This window comes from Cibotium barometz, chromosome 10 (assembly GCF_041138505.1).
Source record: "Cibotium barometz isolate CiBa-2024 chromosome 10, ASM4113850v1, whole genome shotgun sequence".
Taxonomy (NCBI): Eukaryota; Viridiplantae; Streptophyta; class Polypodiopsida; order Cyatheales; family Cibotiaceae; genus Cibotium; species Cibotium barometz.
Genome location: NC_141055.1, coordinates 4992644 through 5011762, shown reverse-complemented (window position 1 = coordinate 5011762; position 19119 = coordinate 4992644). Strand labels below are relative to the sequence as shown.

The 19119-nt window shown below is 47.2% G+C and overlaps 1 protein-coding gene across 11 annotated transcripts in view; it reads right to left on the bottom strand.

Annotated features, from left to right (window-relative positions):
- Positions 1 to 19119, bottom strand: part of LOC147634464 (protein ZINC INDUCED FACILITATOR-LIKE 1-like) — a 100062-nt gene that overhangs the window by 66371 nt on the left and 14572 nt on the right. For 10 of the 11 annotated variants that reach the window (XR_015266754.1, XR_015266755.1, XR_015266752.1 and 7 more), the window contains exons 2-5: positions 5393 to 5433; positions 4974 to 5034; positions 4759 to 4861; positions 3965 to 4067 (exon numbers count right to left, since the gene is read on the bottom strand). Coding sequence is in view for 7 of the 11 variants with exons in the window: in XM_086803546.1 (XP_086659672.1) it covers positions 3965 to 4067; positions 4759 to 4861; positions 4974 to 5034; positions 5393 to 5433 (308 nt within the window). In the remaining 4 variants the exon portion in view is untranslated. The remainder of the gene's footprint in view (positions 1 to 3964; positions 4068 to 4758; positions 4862 to 4973; positions 5035 to 5392; positions 5434 to 19119) is intronic. The other variant, XM_086803540.1, reaches the window with a different exon arrangement.

Below are 19119 nucleotides of genomic sequence, written 5' to 3'. Positions count from 1 at the left end.
ATACGAGTACAGGGTTTAGTCCTTTCATGCTTATGTATGGTTTTCAACCTAGATCACCTGTTACAGTAGGATTCTCAGGACTTCAGCATGATGTAGCACGTAATTGTTTGCAAGATATGCAGGAAATGTTACAAGTTGCGAAGGAATCTATTAGAAGTGCTCAAGACCGAGACAGGTTTTATTCTAATAGACATCGTTCACCTAGAAAGTTCTCTGAAGGAACGATGGTGTATTTGCGAGTTCCGAAAGATTCTGAGACTTTACGGAGTGAGCTCTTAGAGGAAGGGGAGTATGTCATGTGCACAGTGTGTATCTACCGTGTGCTATACGCATGCAAGACTAGTTTCGAGGCTTGGGGAAGTTTGGAACTAGGCAGGCTGATTGACGAGCTGAGTTAGGGAAATACTAACAGGCGGGCACCCAAGTATGGACGGGCGGGCGGCCAAGTGTGGACGCCCGATGACCGGCCAAGAGCCTATAAAAGGGTGGCCAAGGTTAGTTATTGTATGATAGAGAGTCTCGCGAGTTTGTGAGAGCTCTATGGTCTTGGAGCCTAGATCTAGTGCAGACGTGCACCTGCTTTACGCAGCCGAGGCCGACAGCAGTCTCGAGGCCCGTGAGGGCAGCTTCGTGGCGGTATGGGACGTCGCGAGGAGGAGATTGGTCGGTACGTCATCCTAGTTAGCTTAGCTCATGGCTCGGTGGGGACAGCCAAGACTGTGGGCTTGCCCATGGCTGTCATGGTTGGGAGGTGAGTCAGGCCTGCACCCCCTTGCTTGTTTGTTTGTTCGTTTGTTTGCAGGATTCGAGTTTCGAACCAAGATCGATCACGAGGGGATCCGTGGGGATTTGACAGCCAAGAAGGCCCCAGGCTTGCCCTCCAGCCCTAGTGTGGGCTGGGCAGGATGTCGGCCAGCCCTAGGGGCCTGGCCATACAGCCGACAGGGCTACAAGCCCTAACCAGCCAGTCGGTCAGGTGTGGGAGGCAGTCCCACACCCTTGCGCAGGGCTGCCCAGCAGCCTGGGCATTGCCCATGGCCATGCGCAAGTGGGCAGCATTAGTAGGTGTGAAAACGCTGGTTTTTATTAGCATTAATTGCTAATTTATCTGGTCGTGGAGCTTGCTGCTGGTCGTGAGCTTTTTCAGCAAAAAGGCTCCTGTAGAACTGGCCGACCAGGACTAGAAAGGGGGTATAAATACCCAAGCCATAAATTCAGTTCAATTTATCTCATAATTCACAAGGTGCTGCAGCTACTTAAGGGCCAGGACAACCAAGGGAGAAGCTAACGCAAGGGTGAAGGTTTGAAGGTCAAGGGCAGAGATCTATCTCAGCCAAAACAGGTTCAGTCAGTCTTTTATTTTCAGATTTTGCATCATTCTAATAAAAGCAAATACACCATTCGTGATGGGGGCCCTACAGAGGGTATTCGAGAGCCATTATTGCTCGGCATCGGAGGCGCCTACCTCGCTTCTATGACCTCTCCATTCTAGACAGTCCCATGGCGGAGATACTTGATCTAAGGAGAGGGCAACACTTCAACTGATTAGCATACATGGATCTACCTGATATACATTTTTCAGTATTTTCCAGTATTTTCTACTAAGTATCATCTCCGAGTCTTACAGTTTTGTTCTTATAACTCTAGGACAATCAATTTATTGTACTTTTTAGTCTCATTTAGTTGTTCTCTTTGATGAGACACCAACTTCAGATGTACTCTCAGTTTTGGTCTCATAGACCACTATGGCCTCTTAGAGACGTTAATATATCATTTCATTTCTCTCTCTATTTTCTGCACATCTATATTCAGTTTTGCGCGTTATTCTCGTCGTGATATGTTTGCTGATTTCTGAGCATTGAAGTTACCGATCTCCCCCAAAGCTTCCGCATGTTACACTCTATCCATAAGTACATAAACGGCATTCAACATCTCTGCACCCATTTCGGCTGCCATCCGAGACGAAGAGGGATCTTGTAACAGGCGAGTACAAGTCAAAGGGTAATTCCCATCCCCAAGGAGAAGTCATTCCCCCTTTCACATCAAAAGCCAACGATAGAGAGGATTGATTCTCTTTATTGACCTGAGACTGGAGTGGGTAATGAGGTAGCGAGAAAGCTGCCCCAGACCTTTGTGTATGCCCACTTGAAGGTATCACTCCAAGGCCCTGCTGATGCTCTCTACCATAAGAACCTTGAGGCCTACAACTGTAAGTCCGCAACTCAGGTTGTTGCCCTTGCAAAGAAGCACCCCGGGGCCTCGCATCAAATTGTGGGCGTTGTGCTTGCTGGTTTTGCCCCTTTCTCTTCACGTCCACCCATTGCCCCTCCGATGACAACACCCGAGGTTCCATAACACCATTTTGATCCGATGAAACTAGGGCGTGTTCCTTACCCTTCATCACCACCTTCTGAGGGGCTTGAGAAACTTGTGTCTCCTGACCTTGCCCAGCCTCCTCTACAACATTTGGGTACTCAGAAATAAAATGACCCATCTGCCCGTAGTGAAAACAATGACCTGCAAATGACCCCCGTTTTAACTCATACATCACAAGCTCCATGCCCTCAGCACACACTTTCAAATGTGCAGGTCTCTATTTCCCAGTGTCCCAAAGCATACATACTTGGTTACGAGACGTAACCCGAGGTTCCACCAACACCTCCCCTATGTTCCTCAGCAAATTTGGGAGCAACCTTCAATACATCGGAGGAAAATCCATGACCTCCACCCAAATTGGACACGGTTGCCAAAGAATATCTCTGTAATCAACCAATGGCCTCCAAGGGACCACATGAACCAACTGACCATCCAAAAACAACGGCACATGTTGCAACACTGCATCCCGGGCCTCACAAGACCGAAACGTGACCTCATAAAATCCTCTTGGCCCATCAAAGATGTCCTCAACCACATCTGCATGCAACATGTCTGACAACCAAGCCCTAAACTGACCCATGAGAGGCAGGCGGCCAATGAAGAAAAACACCACTGCCCTATCATAAAAATCAGCAAGCTGCTTAAGCAAGAGAGGAGTCACCAACGTAACCTCGGCCACAGTCTCCGGAGGGACAGATGCAGCCCTCCCCTAATTTGCCACCACATAATCCTGCTTCCTGCATCGAGCATCAAAGCTAAATCAACCTGTGGTTCTGCAACTCGAGGGTTGTGACGAATCCTTCACCACTTCAGAGTCCTCAACAGGACTCGTCCTTTGCCTCTTGGAGTCCTCATCACCAACAGAGTCATAAATCGATCTCTCGCAAACAGCCATGCTGATTCCATCCGAAGCCTCAGAAAAGACCACATCTCGCACCTGCTGAACCTCTTGGGCAGCCTCCATTCTCTTTCTTATCTCTTCTCTCTCGCTCTCTCTCTTTCTCTCTGGGGAAACTCGAAAAAAGCAGAACGAAAGCCTAAAACAGCAAGCCTGCTGTAAGCAAAACCCTAAAACAGCAATAAAGCAGCCCTAAGCAGCAGTCCAAAACCCCAAAAATCAGAACAAAACCCTAAATCAGCGAGAAGAAACCCTAAACCAGCAGTCAAAACTCTAAAACAGCAGTGCAAAACACTAAGACAGCTGAAAACAGCAATTGAAAGCCCTATAACGGCAATTTACAGCAAAACAGAACCCTAAAAAATCAGTGTACAGCAAAACGAAACCCTAAAACAGCAGAAAAACAGCAAAACGAAACCCTAAAACAGTAGAAAAAACAGAAAAACGAAACCCTAGATGAGCGCACAAACATGTTGCTGTGTTCTCTCTCACTTTCTTTGGTCTCTCTCTTTCTCTCTCTCTCTCTCTCACACACACACACACACACACACACACACACACACACACACACACACACTTGTTTTCCTAAGCAATGGAGCATTTTAGCAATAGCAAGAGCAGACCAACTGACCAAGTCTCAAGACATGCCATACTCATATGCATGAACCGTGCCAGCAGCCAATTACTAACCCGTATCGTCCCAAGCAACCCGTTGAAGATCCCAAGCAGAAATCTTAACAGCAAAGCCATCCAAAATGTTGTGCTAAATCCAAAAGCAGAATTAAAGACGAGTCTGCACCGAAAAACAATAATTTAACTCACAGTAATCCCTCTTGAATGCATGGCATATCCTTTCTAATCAAGTAAATATAAGTTATGGCTGAATGATGCATGTCACAAAACGGCAATAAATGGCAATGTTTGTAAGGCATGTAGCTCCAGATATCATATATAAACATTGTTCTCTACAAGAAGGTTAAAGCAAGGGAGAACACTGTGTGATTTGTCTCCACACATAAAAGTAGGCACAGGAAGAAAGTGATGATCCAATGCAACAAAGACTATCAAAGACAGCCTGGGACGCCCAGTGCCCAGCTGTCTTGGTGGCCTCTCGGTCTTATGCAAGAGGAACCTTCTTCCTATAAGCCTACAAGTGATGGTAAAGAAATGCTTTCCAAGGAAGAAGAACATCAGCTTCCTAAACTACCTTTGCTTTACTATCTTGGGTGCCGCAGCTACCAGACCATAGAAAGTCACAAACATGACTCCTTAATCTCCCGACCAGGCTTTGGAGAAACACCTACCTATCTCCTCCTTTCACCACAATATAAAATTATGTTCCTAAAACTCATAAACTAATTTGAGTCCATGCAGAGTATTGTGCATGGAACTTGCAACCTATATAGGAGATATTTGCATTGCTTCAAATACATAGAAACATCTTCAACAACAACAGAAGAGCATAGAAAAATCCTTGCAATTACATTGAAGCAGTCCCAACAATGATGACCGGCTTGCGGCCATATCTATCTGCTACTAGCCCCCAAGGTGTGGAAGTGATGAAGCGCCCAAGCATGAATGCTGAACCTGCACAAATTAAAAACAGTATTGGTGATTTGGAGGACAAAATGTGCTCAAAATTGTTCTTGCTTAAATACCAGTTGCATTTCATGAACAGGTCATGGAAGTTGTTTCTTGCCTATATAACCTGCATAGTAAGCAATTTTTGTGTCTGACTGTGCAACATGAAAGTCTTCAACCTGAAAGAGTAAAGATTATGCGTATTCCATGAGAAATCATGCAATTATTGAGGACAACCAGAATGAAAACAGGTTGACTAAAAGAAAACCCAGACTCTACTTTGCATACCAAAAGATTCATCATTTCTATCTCCTGCACCCCCTCCCCCCCCCACACAACCCAACCCCCACCCCCACCCCCGCCTCTCACCCCCACCCCTTGCTTTCTTATGCCTGTCTTGTATTGCCATGGAAACCATTGCTAGCCTTGATAGATTGACTACACAAGACACAATTATTTGATGCTTTATTATTATCCATCTTCTAAAAGAAGTTGTCGATGAGAAGATGTCATGCATGTTTTGGATTAGGTACTAACCATGAAATAAACAAATGGGAACAGTGAAGAGATTGGCAAAGCTGTACACAAAACAAGAAAAAATAAAGATTAAAGCAAATCATGCTTGTGGACCTGGAAATAGATTTTCTGTTCAGAGAATTGGTGTATCCAAAAATGTAAATTTAAAACAAGCAATAGATGTTTAAAGATCCTTCTGTTACTAAAAATTGGAAGATAAACTGGAGAAAACCCTTTGTTGAGGCAAGAGACTGTAAAGGGGGGAAAGGAGGAGCTCAGGGGTGCTTCCAATGGAGCTATGGTTGAGCCGCCTCTAACCATACCCATTGATTTGTGTGTACGAGTTTGTCTTGCAGGAGTTTCTCAAGAGCATGGGATCAGCTTCTCCCGCACCCCCACTGTCTTCCTCCGCCTGCCTCCTCCCTCCTCTTCTTCTTCCGCCCACCCTCCCTCGCCCTCCACCCTTTTGCCCCTTCTGTTTTTTGTCCCGCTCCCCTGGCTTAAGCTTTTCCGCCTCCCAGCCATCCTCCCGCCACCTTGCCCCCACGCCCTTTTCTCTCCCACCCTTGATTCTTCAGGTTCCAGTGTTTTGAGTTGCTGTTCTTTCAGCAAGAGTCAGTTTACTCTAGTCTTCACACCCCCACTGTCTTCCTCCACCTGCCTCCTCCCTCCTCTTCTTCTTCCGCCCACCCTCCCTCGCCCTCCACCCTTTTGCCCCTTCTGTTTTTTGTCCCGCTCCCCTGGCTTAAGCTTTTCCGCCTCCCAGCCATCCTCCCGCCACCTTGCCCCCACGCCCTTTTCTCTCCCACCCTTGATTCTTCAGGTTCCAGTGTTTTGAGTTGCTGTTCTTTCAGCAAGAGTCAGTTTACTCTAGTCTTCACACCCCCCTCCCCCCCTCCCCCCCCCCCCCCCCCCCCCCATAGGAGGATTCCATGGAAGCCGCTCCATCATCCCTGCCGCCCTTGCCTATTTGCCTATTCTCCGAAGCATACCTCCAGCTCTTGGCATTGACACTCGCCTCCCTAGTGGCCTCTCCATTGGTTTGCAAGCTCATGGGAAGCTGCCCAACACGAAGACAGATTCGGGATCTGCTTCAGACAGCCATCTCCGATATTCATTTTCTTGGGCATGGCTACACCCCGGTGGAGTTTGACCCTCCTGCAGCAGCTGACAGGGTATTACAGAGGAGCCCCATCGCGATACGCACATCTCAGGCATTCTTCGCTCGATGGCACCATGGCTTCAACCCCACATCCGACCCCCTTGTTGCAGGATTGTCTCGCTTCCCCATCACACGGTTTGCTTCCCTGGCCTCCTCTGAAAGGAGTATGTCCCCACTCAATTGGTGGATTGATTTGACAGGTCTTGGAATCCCCTCAAACTGCCGCCACAGTGGTGGCAAGGGCAACTGGGATTCCCTCCATCAGAGTATGCATAGCCTCCCGGGAGGATCTCCCATAGCTCATCACTCTTTGCAGCCTACTTCAGAAGGGGACGATTGTATAGCAAGTGGAGTACTCAAGTCTCTCCGTACATTGCTTTATTTGCACACAGATGGGACACCTAGCCAGAGCCTGCCCTCAAACACCAGGTCCCTCAAGGACACGCCAATTCCCCCGAGGATGCCCATCAAATCCACACCCAACCAGCTCTGAAACCCCTTGACAAGAGCAGAGGAGTCCAGAGGTCGCCCCCTCGCCTCAGCCAGATGGACAAGTGCCAAGCCACACGGCGAGCCACCTCCGACCTCCCGAGAGATATATCTAGCATTCAGAGGACTCAGGCCGCTGGCAGCCAATGTGCAGACCTGCCCCCCCCCCCCCCCCCCCCCCCCCCCCCCTCGCGGGAGGCCTAGGCAGCAGCTTCCAAAGGGCTAGACTAGTGGGACCCCCAAGGAAACAGTATCTTCTGGTAATATCCGTTACGAGCATTTACCTGAGAACCAAGATCTGGTAGCCCCACCCACTGCACGGGTTCAAGATTGCTTTGTCCAAATGCCGCTCCACGAGGTTGTTGATTAGGAACGCCCCTGTCAGATCCCCAAAGGATCTCCTCGTAGAACGCTCCTAGTGGTACAAGACTCGAAACCTGCAAACAAACCAAACAAACGTGAAGGGGGTGCAAGCCTGACTCACCTCCCAACCTTGGCAGCCGTGGGCAAGCCCACAAGTCTTGGCTATCCCCACTGAGCCACGAGCTAAGCTAACTAGATGGACGTACCGACCAATCTCTACCTCGTGACGTCCCATACCGCCACGAAGCTACCCTCGCGGGCCTCGAGGCTGCTGCCGGCCTCGGCGGCGTAAAGCAAGTGCACGTCTGCTGAAACCGGCCTCTGGTAGAAACCAAAGTGCGGTAGACTAGCAATCACCTTTCCAAATGTAGTCCAGACAAATAACAAATGAACAGGAGCTAGAATGCTCCAGAACAAAAAGGAAAACGACACCTGTTGGCCCCAAAGCTTGGTGCCCCTTTCGGTATTTCTTTATTCACATTCAATGGAAAGTTTAACTGAGTACAACAAAGCCAGTCAGGGAAAGTAAACCTGCATGTCCAATCTGGCAGCCCTCAAGACCTCTTAGCATAGAGGATTCACATACAGATCTGTGTCCCACAAAAGCAACACACTGTGGTTTCCTCTAATCAACCAAGACAATACAATAGGGCAGCCTCGAGCACGCATCTGGCTGTTCCATGTTCATGGCTTCAAACTCAGCCCAAATACAAATCCACTGTCCAACTCTGTTTCCACCCTTCAAACTGCCATACCCCTCCTCTCACAAAGGGCCAGAAGAAACAACTCTGTAGCAGACATAAGCCAGTGGAAAGAGAGAGATGTTCAGAGTTTACCAACTGTTATGCGCAGTTCTGCACCCGATGGATTGACCGTACCAGTCTGTACTTGCAGCCGCCTGTGTCATCAATTCTGCAGCACACGTGTGCACCTGTCCGTACAGGTTTTTACTTGCAGCACACGTGTGTACCTGTCGGTACTTTTCTCCCTGCAGTCGCCTCAAAACTGTACTTGCAGCTGTCCTTTTGATGCGCCGCCTGTACCAGTTGTACAGGACTGAACTGTACCCGCCTGTACCTGCTGGACAGGACTGCAGTACCCGCATGTTCCTGTCCGTACAGGTCTGCGCCTGCAGCTGTCCGCGTCAGAAATTCTGCAACAGCCGTACCAGTGTGTACCTGCAGCCTCTGCTAGTCGTTTTGCAGCTGCTGTTTTGTACGGCTTCTCTCCACGCAGCCAGCCAACTTGAACCAGTCTCTCTCCACGCAGGCAACCAGCAGTACTCTCCATGCAGCCAGCCGACTCTTCTCCCAAAAAGCAAGTGAGAGAGAGAGAGAGAGAGAGAGAGAGGAGGCGTGTACTCCAAAAGTGGAGTAGCCCTCCCTCCATAAATATCTTAGGCCCTTTTTTAAATTCATTAAAGTTTCTAAGGGCCACTTATGCCTAGGGGCCACCCAAGGTTAAAACATTATAAATATTAAATCCCTTGGTCCCCCTTCACACTTGGGGATGTCCACACATATTACTATTTGTCCGGGAACCCAAGTATGAATCATGAAATATTTATCTTGCTCACAGACCACCATGCCCACACTTGTGGTGTTCCACTTTCACAGAGTCATGACATACCCCCCTCTTGAAAAATGGCAAGCGTCCTCGATTGCAATCTGGTGATATAGCAAAATATCCAAAGTGAAATGTACAATATGGCAAGATCAGCGTCCCAATCCCTCTAAGCCATGCATATGTAACAACATTCACTGCTAACCAATGGTGTAGTAGTAGTCCAAGTTGTATACCACTGTGAACCATATACAACCACAACATCCAATGTGACTAGTACACATATATCATAAGTCCCATAAACAGATGTACTGTCAGCCATTAGTACCTTCGGGTGAGACAAAAGCTGCACCAAGCGACCTCTAGATGTCATCTGAGCTTGTCTGTATCAAGGGAGTGGAGGTGCTACCCCCCTCTTGAGCTTCAGGCAATGCTCCAGACCCATGCTCTGCTGAACCTGAATGAGCCGTAACAAGAGTCGGCTCCAACTCAAAGGCATCGAGATAAAGCTGCAAAGCCTGAGGTGAATCTGCTAAGTCAGCTTCCTCCATCCACTTCGCATCCATCGGTGAGTAGTTCTTTCCTTATGTGCCAGTATCTGCTCTGGAATAAGAACCTCATCAAGTTCCTCAACTTCCGGCTGAGCCTCATCTACATCCCCATGGAAAGGGGTCTAAGTAGACTCACATGAAATGCATTGTGAATCCTCCAGTGATCTGGTAGCTTCAAGCGATAGGCCACCTCACCAATCTTTTCCAAAACCTGAAAAGGTCCATAATATCGCATGCTCAACTTAGGGAATAAGCGCTCTTTACCCTTCATTTTCTTGAGCCTAGCTTTTTCAAATCACAAAAGAACCCAATCACCCAATGCAAACTCTAATGCACGTCTGTGACGGTTTGCTGCTTTCTTTTGCTTTTGCTGAGTTTTTTGGAGTGCCACCTTAACTCTCCGATAAGCTTCATCCATGTTCTCCACATACTGATCAGCCTCAAAGATCTTATCCTTTGTGTGCAAAATAGGTGGTACCTTCTTCCCTCCTTCCACAATCTCAAAAGGCGCCTTGCCCGTTGAGGTATGGACAGTGTTGTTATAAGCAAACTCCACCAAAGGAAGATACTTTTCCCATTGTTGCTTGTGCTCTGACACATAACACTTAAGAAAATCTAACACTATAGAATAAGCCTCTTCCGATTGACCATCTGTCTGTGGATGAAACGAAGATGAAAACTTGAGAGTTGTACCCATGTTGTCAAACAACCCTCTCCAGAATAAACTCGTCATCCCTGGATCACGGTCACTGATGATAGATGAAGGCAAGCCATGATACTTGAATACGTTCGCCATGAACAACTTCACCATATGATCAACTTTGATCGTCTTACGCACGGGAATGAAATGAGCCTGCTTACTGAACCTGCATATGATAGTCCAAATGCCATCATTCCTCGTTTGTGTCCTTGGAAGATCAAATATAAAATCCATGGCAATGCTCTCCCATGGTCTATCTGGAATAGGTAAAGGCTGAAGTAACCCTAGTGTCTTTTGACGGTCAAACTTCACCTTCTGACATACGATGCATTGCCTAACAAAAGCATCAACATCTCTTCTCAAGGTCGGCCAATAAAAGAAAGTCTCAACTGCTTTTACCGTGGCGTCAATACCTCTATGACCTGCATACGGTGGAGCATGACTTTCAATCATAACCTTGAATCGTAATTGCTTGGTAACACACAATCTACCATGCATCAACAAAAAACCATCCTTGAGAGTATAATGATCATGCCGCTGACCCTCAGACATCTGATCATAGAGCCTTCCAAAATCCTCATCATGGGCATACTGCTCTTTCATCTCATCAAGCTCGTGATGATAAGCAAGTGAAACTGCTGAGACCTGTGGCTTGCGTGACAAAGCATATGCCACAACATTCTTTTTGCCTTCCACATGTACAATCTGAAAGTGGAACATAGACAAAAAGTTGGCCCATCGCATATGCTTCTCAGAAAGTTTAGTTTGCGTGAGGAAATAACGCAAGGTCTGATGATCTGTCTGCACAGTGAAATCGGCCCCAAGCAAATAGTGTTTCCATGTAGAAAGAGCATGAATTACAGCCAACATCTCTTTCTCATAAACCTGCAAATGCTTCTCGGCATTCTGTAATATACGACTCTCATAGGCTATCACATGTCCTTCCTGCATGAGAACTCCCCCAATGGTGTTTCCACATGCATCGCACTGGACAACAAAAGCCTTTCGGAGATCCGGTAATACCAATACGGGATCGGAAGTAAGCTTTTCTTTAAGCTTTTTAAAGGCTGCAATTTCCTGATCAGCCCATCTAAACGGAGTTGCCTTCTTTGTTAAGGCATGAAGGGGCGAAGCAATCTCAGCAAAATACCGTATGTACCGCCTGTAGTAGAAACACAATCCCAAAAAGCTGCATACATCATGCACGGTCCTCAAATCTGGCCAATTAAGAATTGCTTCCACTTTCGAAGGATCCATACGGACTCCATGCTTACACACAATATGCCCCAAGAAGTGTATCTCTTCCAAGAAGAACTCACTCTTCTTGCCATTAATGACCAGCCTATGCTTCCGGAGTTCTTCAAACACAATTGCCAAATGCTTCCTATGCTCCTCCTCAGTGTGTGAATGCACAATCATATCATCAAAGAATGTGCCCACAAACGCTCTATGAGGCCGGAAAATCCTGTCCATCATCCTGTTAAATGTGGCAAGCGCATTTGTCAAACCAAAGGGCATAACTAAGAACTCATATAGTCCAAAAGTGGCAGGCGCATTTGTCAAACCAAAGGGCATAACAAAGAACTCATATAGTCCATCATCCTGTTAAATGTGGCAGGCGCATTTGTCAAACCAAAGGGCATAACTAAGAACTCATATAGTCCGAAATGCTGTCTTGTGCACATCCTCGGGTCTAATGCGTATCTGATGATACCCGCTTTTCAAGTCTATCCAACTAAAAACTGTTGAGCCCTGTAAGCGGTCCAATATGTCATCGATCCTCGGAATAGGGAATCGATTCTTGATGGTATTCTTGTTTAGCGCCCTGTAATCAATACACATGCGCCAAGAACCATCTTTCTTTTGCACTAAGAGTACAGGTGAGCAAAAGGGTGATGAGCTAGGCTGGATCAACCCTTTATTCAACAACTCCAATACCTGACTCATAATTTCTTCTTGTTGGGCTGCATTAACGCTGTCGTGCCACGGCACGTCTATGGTGTGAAACCATGCATGTGAGGCCATTAAATGCAAATCCAAATGCATGGGATTAAGTGCCTGTGTACATATGGGATGTATGGCGTGTGGAGAGTTTTGCTTTGGAATGCGTTGCCACATGTACAGGGTGGAATGGTTTGTGTTGAGCTTGTTGTTGCAGGCCTGTCCGGAATGTGGTTGGCTGGAGATGGTTTCAGCTGCTTGGTAGCTCGTATGTGTGCGCGTCAAAGAAAATGAGCGGGCATCGTGGGTTGTGTTTGAAGTGTATGAAGGCATGGGGAGCAATTATTGATGTGCCCATGGTAAATAGAATGTTGGCATGAGCACGGGAGTAAATCTCAATGATAGAGTTTTTTTTAAGATTTATTTTAATAAACAAGCTATGCAAGCTTTAAACGATTCCAGTAGTGGAATCGTTTTTCATGGGAATCGCCATGAAGATGGAAGGGCGGCGGCAGGGGTGCCGGCTAAAAAGGGAAACAAATCCTTGACGTGATTGCAGAGCTTGGGCAGCTGGACCGTGTGCAGACCCTGGCCATAAGCGGGATAGGCAGGCCGTAATTAGGAGGGAGGGCCTGGGTAAGAGTGAAACTGCCGGGGTCGACGAGGAGGAGTGGGCCGACTCGAAGGAATAGAGGAGCCAGGTCACTGAGTAGAGGGGAGAAGCTTCTCCGGCAGCAGCAGCCACAAGGGCAGGAGAGAGCCTGAGAAGAGAGGGGTGTAGTGGGTGCAACCGGGGTATCTGCAGGCGTGAAGCAAAGGGAAAGAGCAGCCGCCTTGTGTGTGGCTGGGGGGGGGGGGGGGGGGGTGAGCTGGCCGCCTCGGGTCGAACTGCGAGGGGGGGGTCGCCTTGTTTGTTTAAGGGAGGGCCGCTTGATACGTGAAGTCGCCGGGGGGGGGGGGGGGGGGGGGTTGGGAGTTTTGTTACAGTGCAGAGGCGAAGAAGGAAGGGAATCGCCTGGTAAGAAAGTCGGCAGCAGCAGCTGGCGGAAGAAGGAGGGAGTCGCCTTGAACTGGGTGGGCAGAGCCTGGCTGGGGGTGATCGTGCAGACGCCGAGTGATTGGTGGTGTTGCCACCTCGTGAATTGTAGAGGCTGCTGACAGTGTATGTGGAGCTGTACTAAGTATTCGTTTCGGAGAGGACATATTGAGTGTTTGGAATCGCAATTCTTCAGATAACCAGGCTGTTATGTCCCTGCGGGACTCCATAAAGCGGCACCTGCACTTACCTTAAAGATATGTGATGGAGTATAAACCTCATAATGCCTCTCTGCGGGATAATTCCTCATTCAGAAACACATGGTTAAGGGGATGATTTGGCATTCTGAAGCTTCTGGTTGTGGAAGACCGCTCGGGTGATTGAACAGCAGCAAAAGGTGGAGAGCCAACGATGAAGTGGCCGTGAAATGAAGCTGCAGAGGACAGACGTGAAGGGTGAACCTGCTGCTGACGGCGACTGAAGAGGCGAGTGGCTGACGACTGGGAGCAGCGAAGAGGCCTGTTCGAGTGTGGAGTCGGGGTGTAGATGAGCGGAGGAGATCGCTTGCAGAGGTTTTAATGTCATAATGTTATTTGTTTTCTTGGGTTTTGGAAATCATGTGATGATGTATATATGCCATATACCATCTTTTGCTTTGTGAGTTGTTGGAATCTGAAAGCAGGTTTTCATGAGACTAAGAGTCATCTTGAAATGGTGATGTTGACATTATGTGAAACATGTGATGTGAATGGTCACATGTATATGGGAATCTTTTGAAGATTGTGCTATGCCTACATGTGTTATGTGTGAGGCACTTGGATAAAGGGTCAGGAGATCTATGCTTGAAGCGGGTCATGCTCTTGACTCGTAACGTATATGCATTCATCAAGCTGAATTTGGGGTTGCTTTGAAGTGAATTGGCACATGTACATGTCATCCAAAATGGAGATGTCTTATTCCCCTTGAAAGAATAAATATTCTGTTTCCTTGCTGGGATTTGAAGCTACTCTCACAGCCAGAAGTCTCGCACTTTCCCAGCAATACCGCCCACGTCACGACAGCTTTGGTGAACCTGACGTGAAACTGCTGGGGTGAGAGTTAGTGGTGAAATACACAGTGCAAGCTATGGCTGAGAATCCTGAGGGACAGGGGGTTCATTTTGACCCCGGGGTTATGCAAATGTTTCAGATGTTTACTATGTATATGCAACAGCAGCAAGCTGCTGAGAGGGGGCAAATTTCCACGACTAAAGCACTGCAGTCAATCGTGAAGAAGGTGGATCAATTTGATGGTAAAGACATCACAAAGTACCTGCGCAATTACACAAAGGAAATGGAGCTAAACAGGGTGACTGAGGAGGATATGGTTCGAAGCTTTGAGCTGGTATGTGTTCCCGAAATAAGAGAGCGCATAAGAGGATTACAGGCAGCACATGGTGGCAGAAATTGGGAGGAGTTCAAGCTTGCTTTGAAGGATGATTATTTCATGGAGGATTCCGAGCGGGTGACCAAGCGAACTTTCTTGGAGTGGGTTACAAAACCCAAAATTGGAATTTCTGCCACAGAGTTGCTAAGAGAGTTTGAGAAGCGCTATGCCCAGCTGTCAAGGATAGAGTGCACAACCTTAGACAGGGAAAAAACAGAGCTCTTCTTACAAGCAGCTGGGAAAGATCTCCAAGAAGAACTGGAAATTCTCCTTGAGGATAAGGATACGGAGCAGGGATTAAAGAATGATTGGAATGATGTCAAGGATGCGGTCACCATGTTAGCAAAGCGGCAGCGAAGGAGGGATAAAATGGTGATGAGCTCGACGACTCCTATAACTGCTGTTACCCCTAAGAACCTACCAAAACCAGTTGCTGCAATCCCAAAGGTAGAAGGGCCGATGGATGAGCTTATTAAGGGCATGCGAGACCTAAAATTGAAGATGTCCAGGATTGAAGAAAAAGGGCTACCATTAGGGCAGGCTTCTATGCAAAGGCCCCAAAGCAAAGAAGGGTTTACATTCAGATGTATATGGTGTGATGACCCAGAACATGCAAAGAAAGACTGTGCTAGCTATAAAGAAGCCCTCAAAAATCAACTTGTGTTTTTCAAAGATGGGAAAATTCACCTTACAGAGACTGGTCTTCCATTAAGCACAAACTTTGGAAAAGGAGGGATGAAAAAGCTGGTTGAAGACATGGTTGCTGGACATGCCATTTCTATGATTGAGGCAGCAACCTATGGGTTAAAGGTTGGTCAATCAAAGCAGGAATCTGAGAATAATGAAGATTATGAGAATGAAGATTTTTGGCCATCAACGATGGAGCTAATTGCGTCAGAGAAGGTGTCTAAGCAGGCTTTGCATGAGGCAGGAGACTGTATACACCTTGAGACTAGCTGGGAAGAACTTGTGGATTCTCAATCTGTTCATGCCTACATTGCAAAATGCCAGAATAATGAGGCACAGGTAGAGGAAAAGCGTAAGAGAAAAAATGACAAAGGAGATGCCATGGATGATGGTTATGATGCTTCTATGAATGCTTTGCCATGTTTGGTTGATAGTGTTCAAGGTGTTGATGATATGCATGTTGCTAATGATGTTATGGAGGATAGTGCATATGTGACCGGAAGTCATACGAATGTTGTTTCAGAGGATGTTTGCTTTTCAGATGGTGGTTTTTGTTTGGAGTTTCTCTTTCAAGACAAGCAGGTTTTGTTAGAGGATCAGTTTAGTGAAGTTAATGTTTATGTGGATGAGTCTATTGCTCAAGACAGTGAGGATCTTGGGATGGCTCAGCTATTTGGTGATGATGAGTTTCTATTTGCAAACATCGGTAACCAACAATCTATGAATGAGGCTTCTTGCACTCTTGATGATGCTAGAGATGTGTTTTGTTTACATGACAAAGATGATGCTTTTGATGTTTATGCTATTGATGGACCGGGACATTTTGATGTAGCATCACACCTTGATTTTCTTGCACCAGTTTGCATAGATGCATGTGAAGCATGTAAAGGCTTTGACAGCATATTGGTGGTGAAGATAGACGAGGAGGTAATATGCAAAAGAGCACAATGTGATGAATGGCTTGCTATGATGCCATTATGTGTATTTAAACCAAGGATATGTTATAAGTCAATGGAGCAGGCTCATGTGGAATGCAAATGGGTATTTGATCGTGGAATATGGATTGTTGGCAACCATGACAAATGTATTTGGGGATTGAATGCAGAACAATGGTGGATAATCAGGAAGGCTTTGTTTTTTTTACTTGTTTGATATTTATGGATACCAAAGCTTGGTTTGAAACACTTTAAAGTCTTCCAAACATGGGGGTTGGCCAGATGACAGGTTCTTTTTGCTGATTAATGTATGAAGATGATATTCAGATATATGTGGATCTTGATGATGACTTGGCACATACCGGAGGATGTGCAGGTTTAGAGGGGGTGGATGTCGTGCCACGGCACGTCTATGGTGTGAAACCATGCATGTGAGGCCATTAAATGCAAATCCAGATGCATGGGATTAAGTGCCTGTGTACATATGGGATGTATGGCGTGTGGAGAGTTTTGCTTTGGAATGCGTTGCCACATGTACAAGGTGGAATGGTTTGTGTTGAGCTTGTTGCAGGCCTGTCCGGAATGTGGTTGGCTGGAGATGGTTCCAGCTGCTTGGTAGCTCGTATGTGTGCGCGTCAAAGAAAATGAGCGGGCATCGTGGGTTGTGTTTGAAGTGTATGAAGGCATGGGGAGCAATTATTGATGTGCCCATGGTAAATAGAATGTTGGCATGAGCGCGGGAGTAAATCTCAATGATAGAGTTTTTTTTAAGATTTATTTTAATAAACAAGCTATGCAAGCTTTAAACGATTCCAGTAGTGGAATCGTTTTCATGGGAATCGCCATGAAGATGGAAGGGCGGCGGGAGTGCACAAGGATAGAAAGGCACGTGAAGGATTGGGGGAATAGGAGTTTTGCGGGGAGCCTGGGGTTTACCAGCTGTTGAAAGGAGAAGAAATCCAAGAAAAGGTGACAGGCAGGGGTGCCGGCTAAAAAGGGAAACAAATCCTTGACGTGATTGCAGAGCTTGGGCAGCTGGACTGTGTGCAGACCCTGGCCATAAGCGGGATAGGCAGGCCGTACTTAGGAGGGAGGGCCTGGGTAAGAGTGAAACTGCTGGGGTCGACGAGTAGGAGTGGGCCGACTCGAAGGAAGAGGAGCCAGGTCACTGAGTAGAGGGGAGAAGCTTCTCCGGCAGCAGCAGCCACAAGGGCAGGAGAGAGCCTGAGAAGAGGGGTGTAGTGGGTGCAACCGGGGTATCTGCAGGCGTGAAGCAAGGGGAAAGAGCCAGCCGCCTTGTGTGTGGCTGGGGGGGGGGGGGGGGGTGAGCTGGCCGGGGGGTCGCCTTGTTTGTTTAAGGGAGGGCCGCTTGATACGTGAAGTCGCCGGGGGGGGGGGGGGTTGGGAGTTTTGTTACAGTGCAGAGGCGAAGAAGGAAGGGAATCGCCTGGTAAGAAAGTCGGCAGCAGCAGCAGCTGGCGAAGAAGGAAGGGAGTCGCCTTGAACTGGGTGGGCAGAGCCTGGCTGGGGGTGATCGTGCAGACGCCGAGTGATTGGTGGTGTTGCCACCTCGTGAATTGTAGAGGCTGCTGACAGTGTATGTGGAGCTGTACTAAGTATTCGTTTTGGAGAGGACATATTGAGTGTTTGGAATCGCAATTCTTCAGATGACCAGGCTGTTATGTCCGTGCGGGACTCCATAAAGCGGCACCTGCACTTACCTTAAAGATATGTGATGGAGTATAAACCTCATAATGCCTCTCTGCGGGATAATTCCTCATTCAGAAACACATGGTTAAGGGGATGATTTGGCATTCTGAAGCTTCTGGTTGTGGAAGACCGCTCGGGTGATTGAGCAGCAGCAAAAGGTGGAGAGCCAACGATGAAGTGGCCGTGAAATGAAGCTGCAGAGGACAGACGTGAAGGGTGAACCTGCTGCTGACGGCGACTGAAGAGGCGAGTGGCTGACGACTGGGAGCAGTGAAGAGGCCTGTTCGAGTGTGGAGTCGGGGTGTAGATGAGCGGAGGAGATCGCTTGCAGAGGTTTTAATGTCATAATGTTATTTGTTTTCTTGGGTTTTGGAAATCATGTGATGATGTATATATGCTATATACCATCTTTTGCTTTGTGAGTTGCCTACATGTGTTATGTGTGAGGCACTTGGATAAAGGGTCAGGAGATCTATGCTTGAAGCGGGTCATGCTCTTGACTCGTAACGTATATGCATTCATCAAGCTGAATTTGGGGTTGCTTTGAAGTGAATTGGCACATGTACATGTCATCCAAAATGGAGATGTCTTATTCCCCTTGAAGGAATAAATATTATGTTTCCTTGCCGGGATTTGAAGCTACTCTCACAGCCAGAAGTCTCGCACTTTCCCAGCAATACCGCCCACGTCACGACGATGCGGTACGGCGGTCTATTTGGTGGGGTACTCCCCAAAATTAGATCTATAGCATGATCTTCTGGCCTTTCCGGAGGAAGTTCTCCTAGCAATGACTCCGAAAAACAATCTTGGAACTCACGCAAGAAATCAGTCCTGTCTTTATCTAACATAGACAAATTAGATTTAGACTCATCATCTTTTGCATCCTTTATAAAAATCAAGTACGCGGAAAGATGCTTTTCATTACTGATGAAATTGCCAAAGCTGATACAATAGGAACAGATTCCCCTTTAAGCTTTACATCCAAAATATGCTCTTTCCCTCTATGAGTCAAAGTAATCTTCCTGTTGTATGTATCCACCACCGCATGTACTCTATGGCACCATGGCATACCCAACAAAACATCACATCCAGCAAGTGGCATGATGAAGAACTCCTCACTGTCCACATAACCCTGCACATGAAGCCTGAGCTTCCCAATAATAGGAGTAACGGGTTCTGCATACCC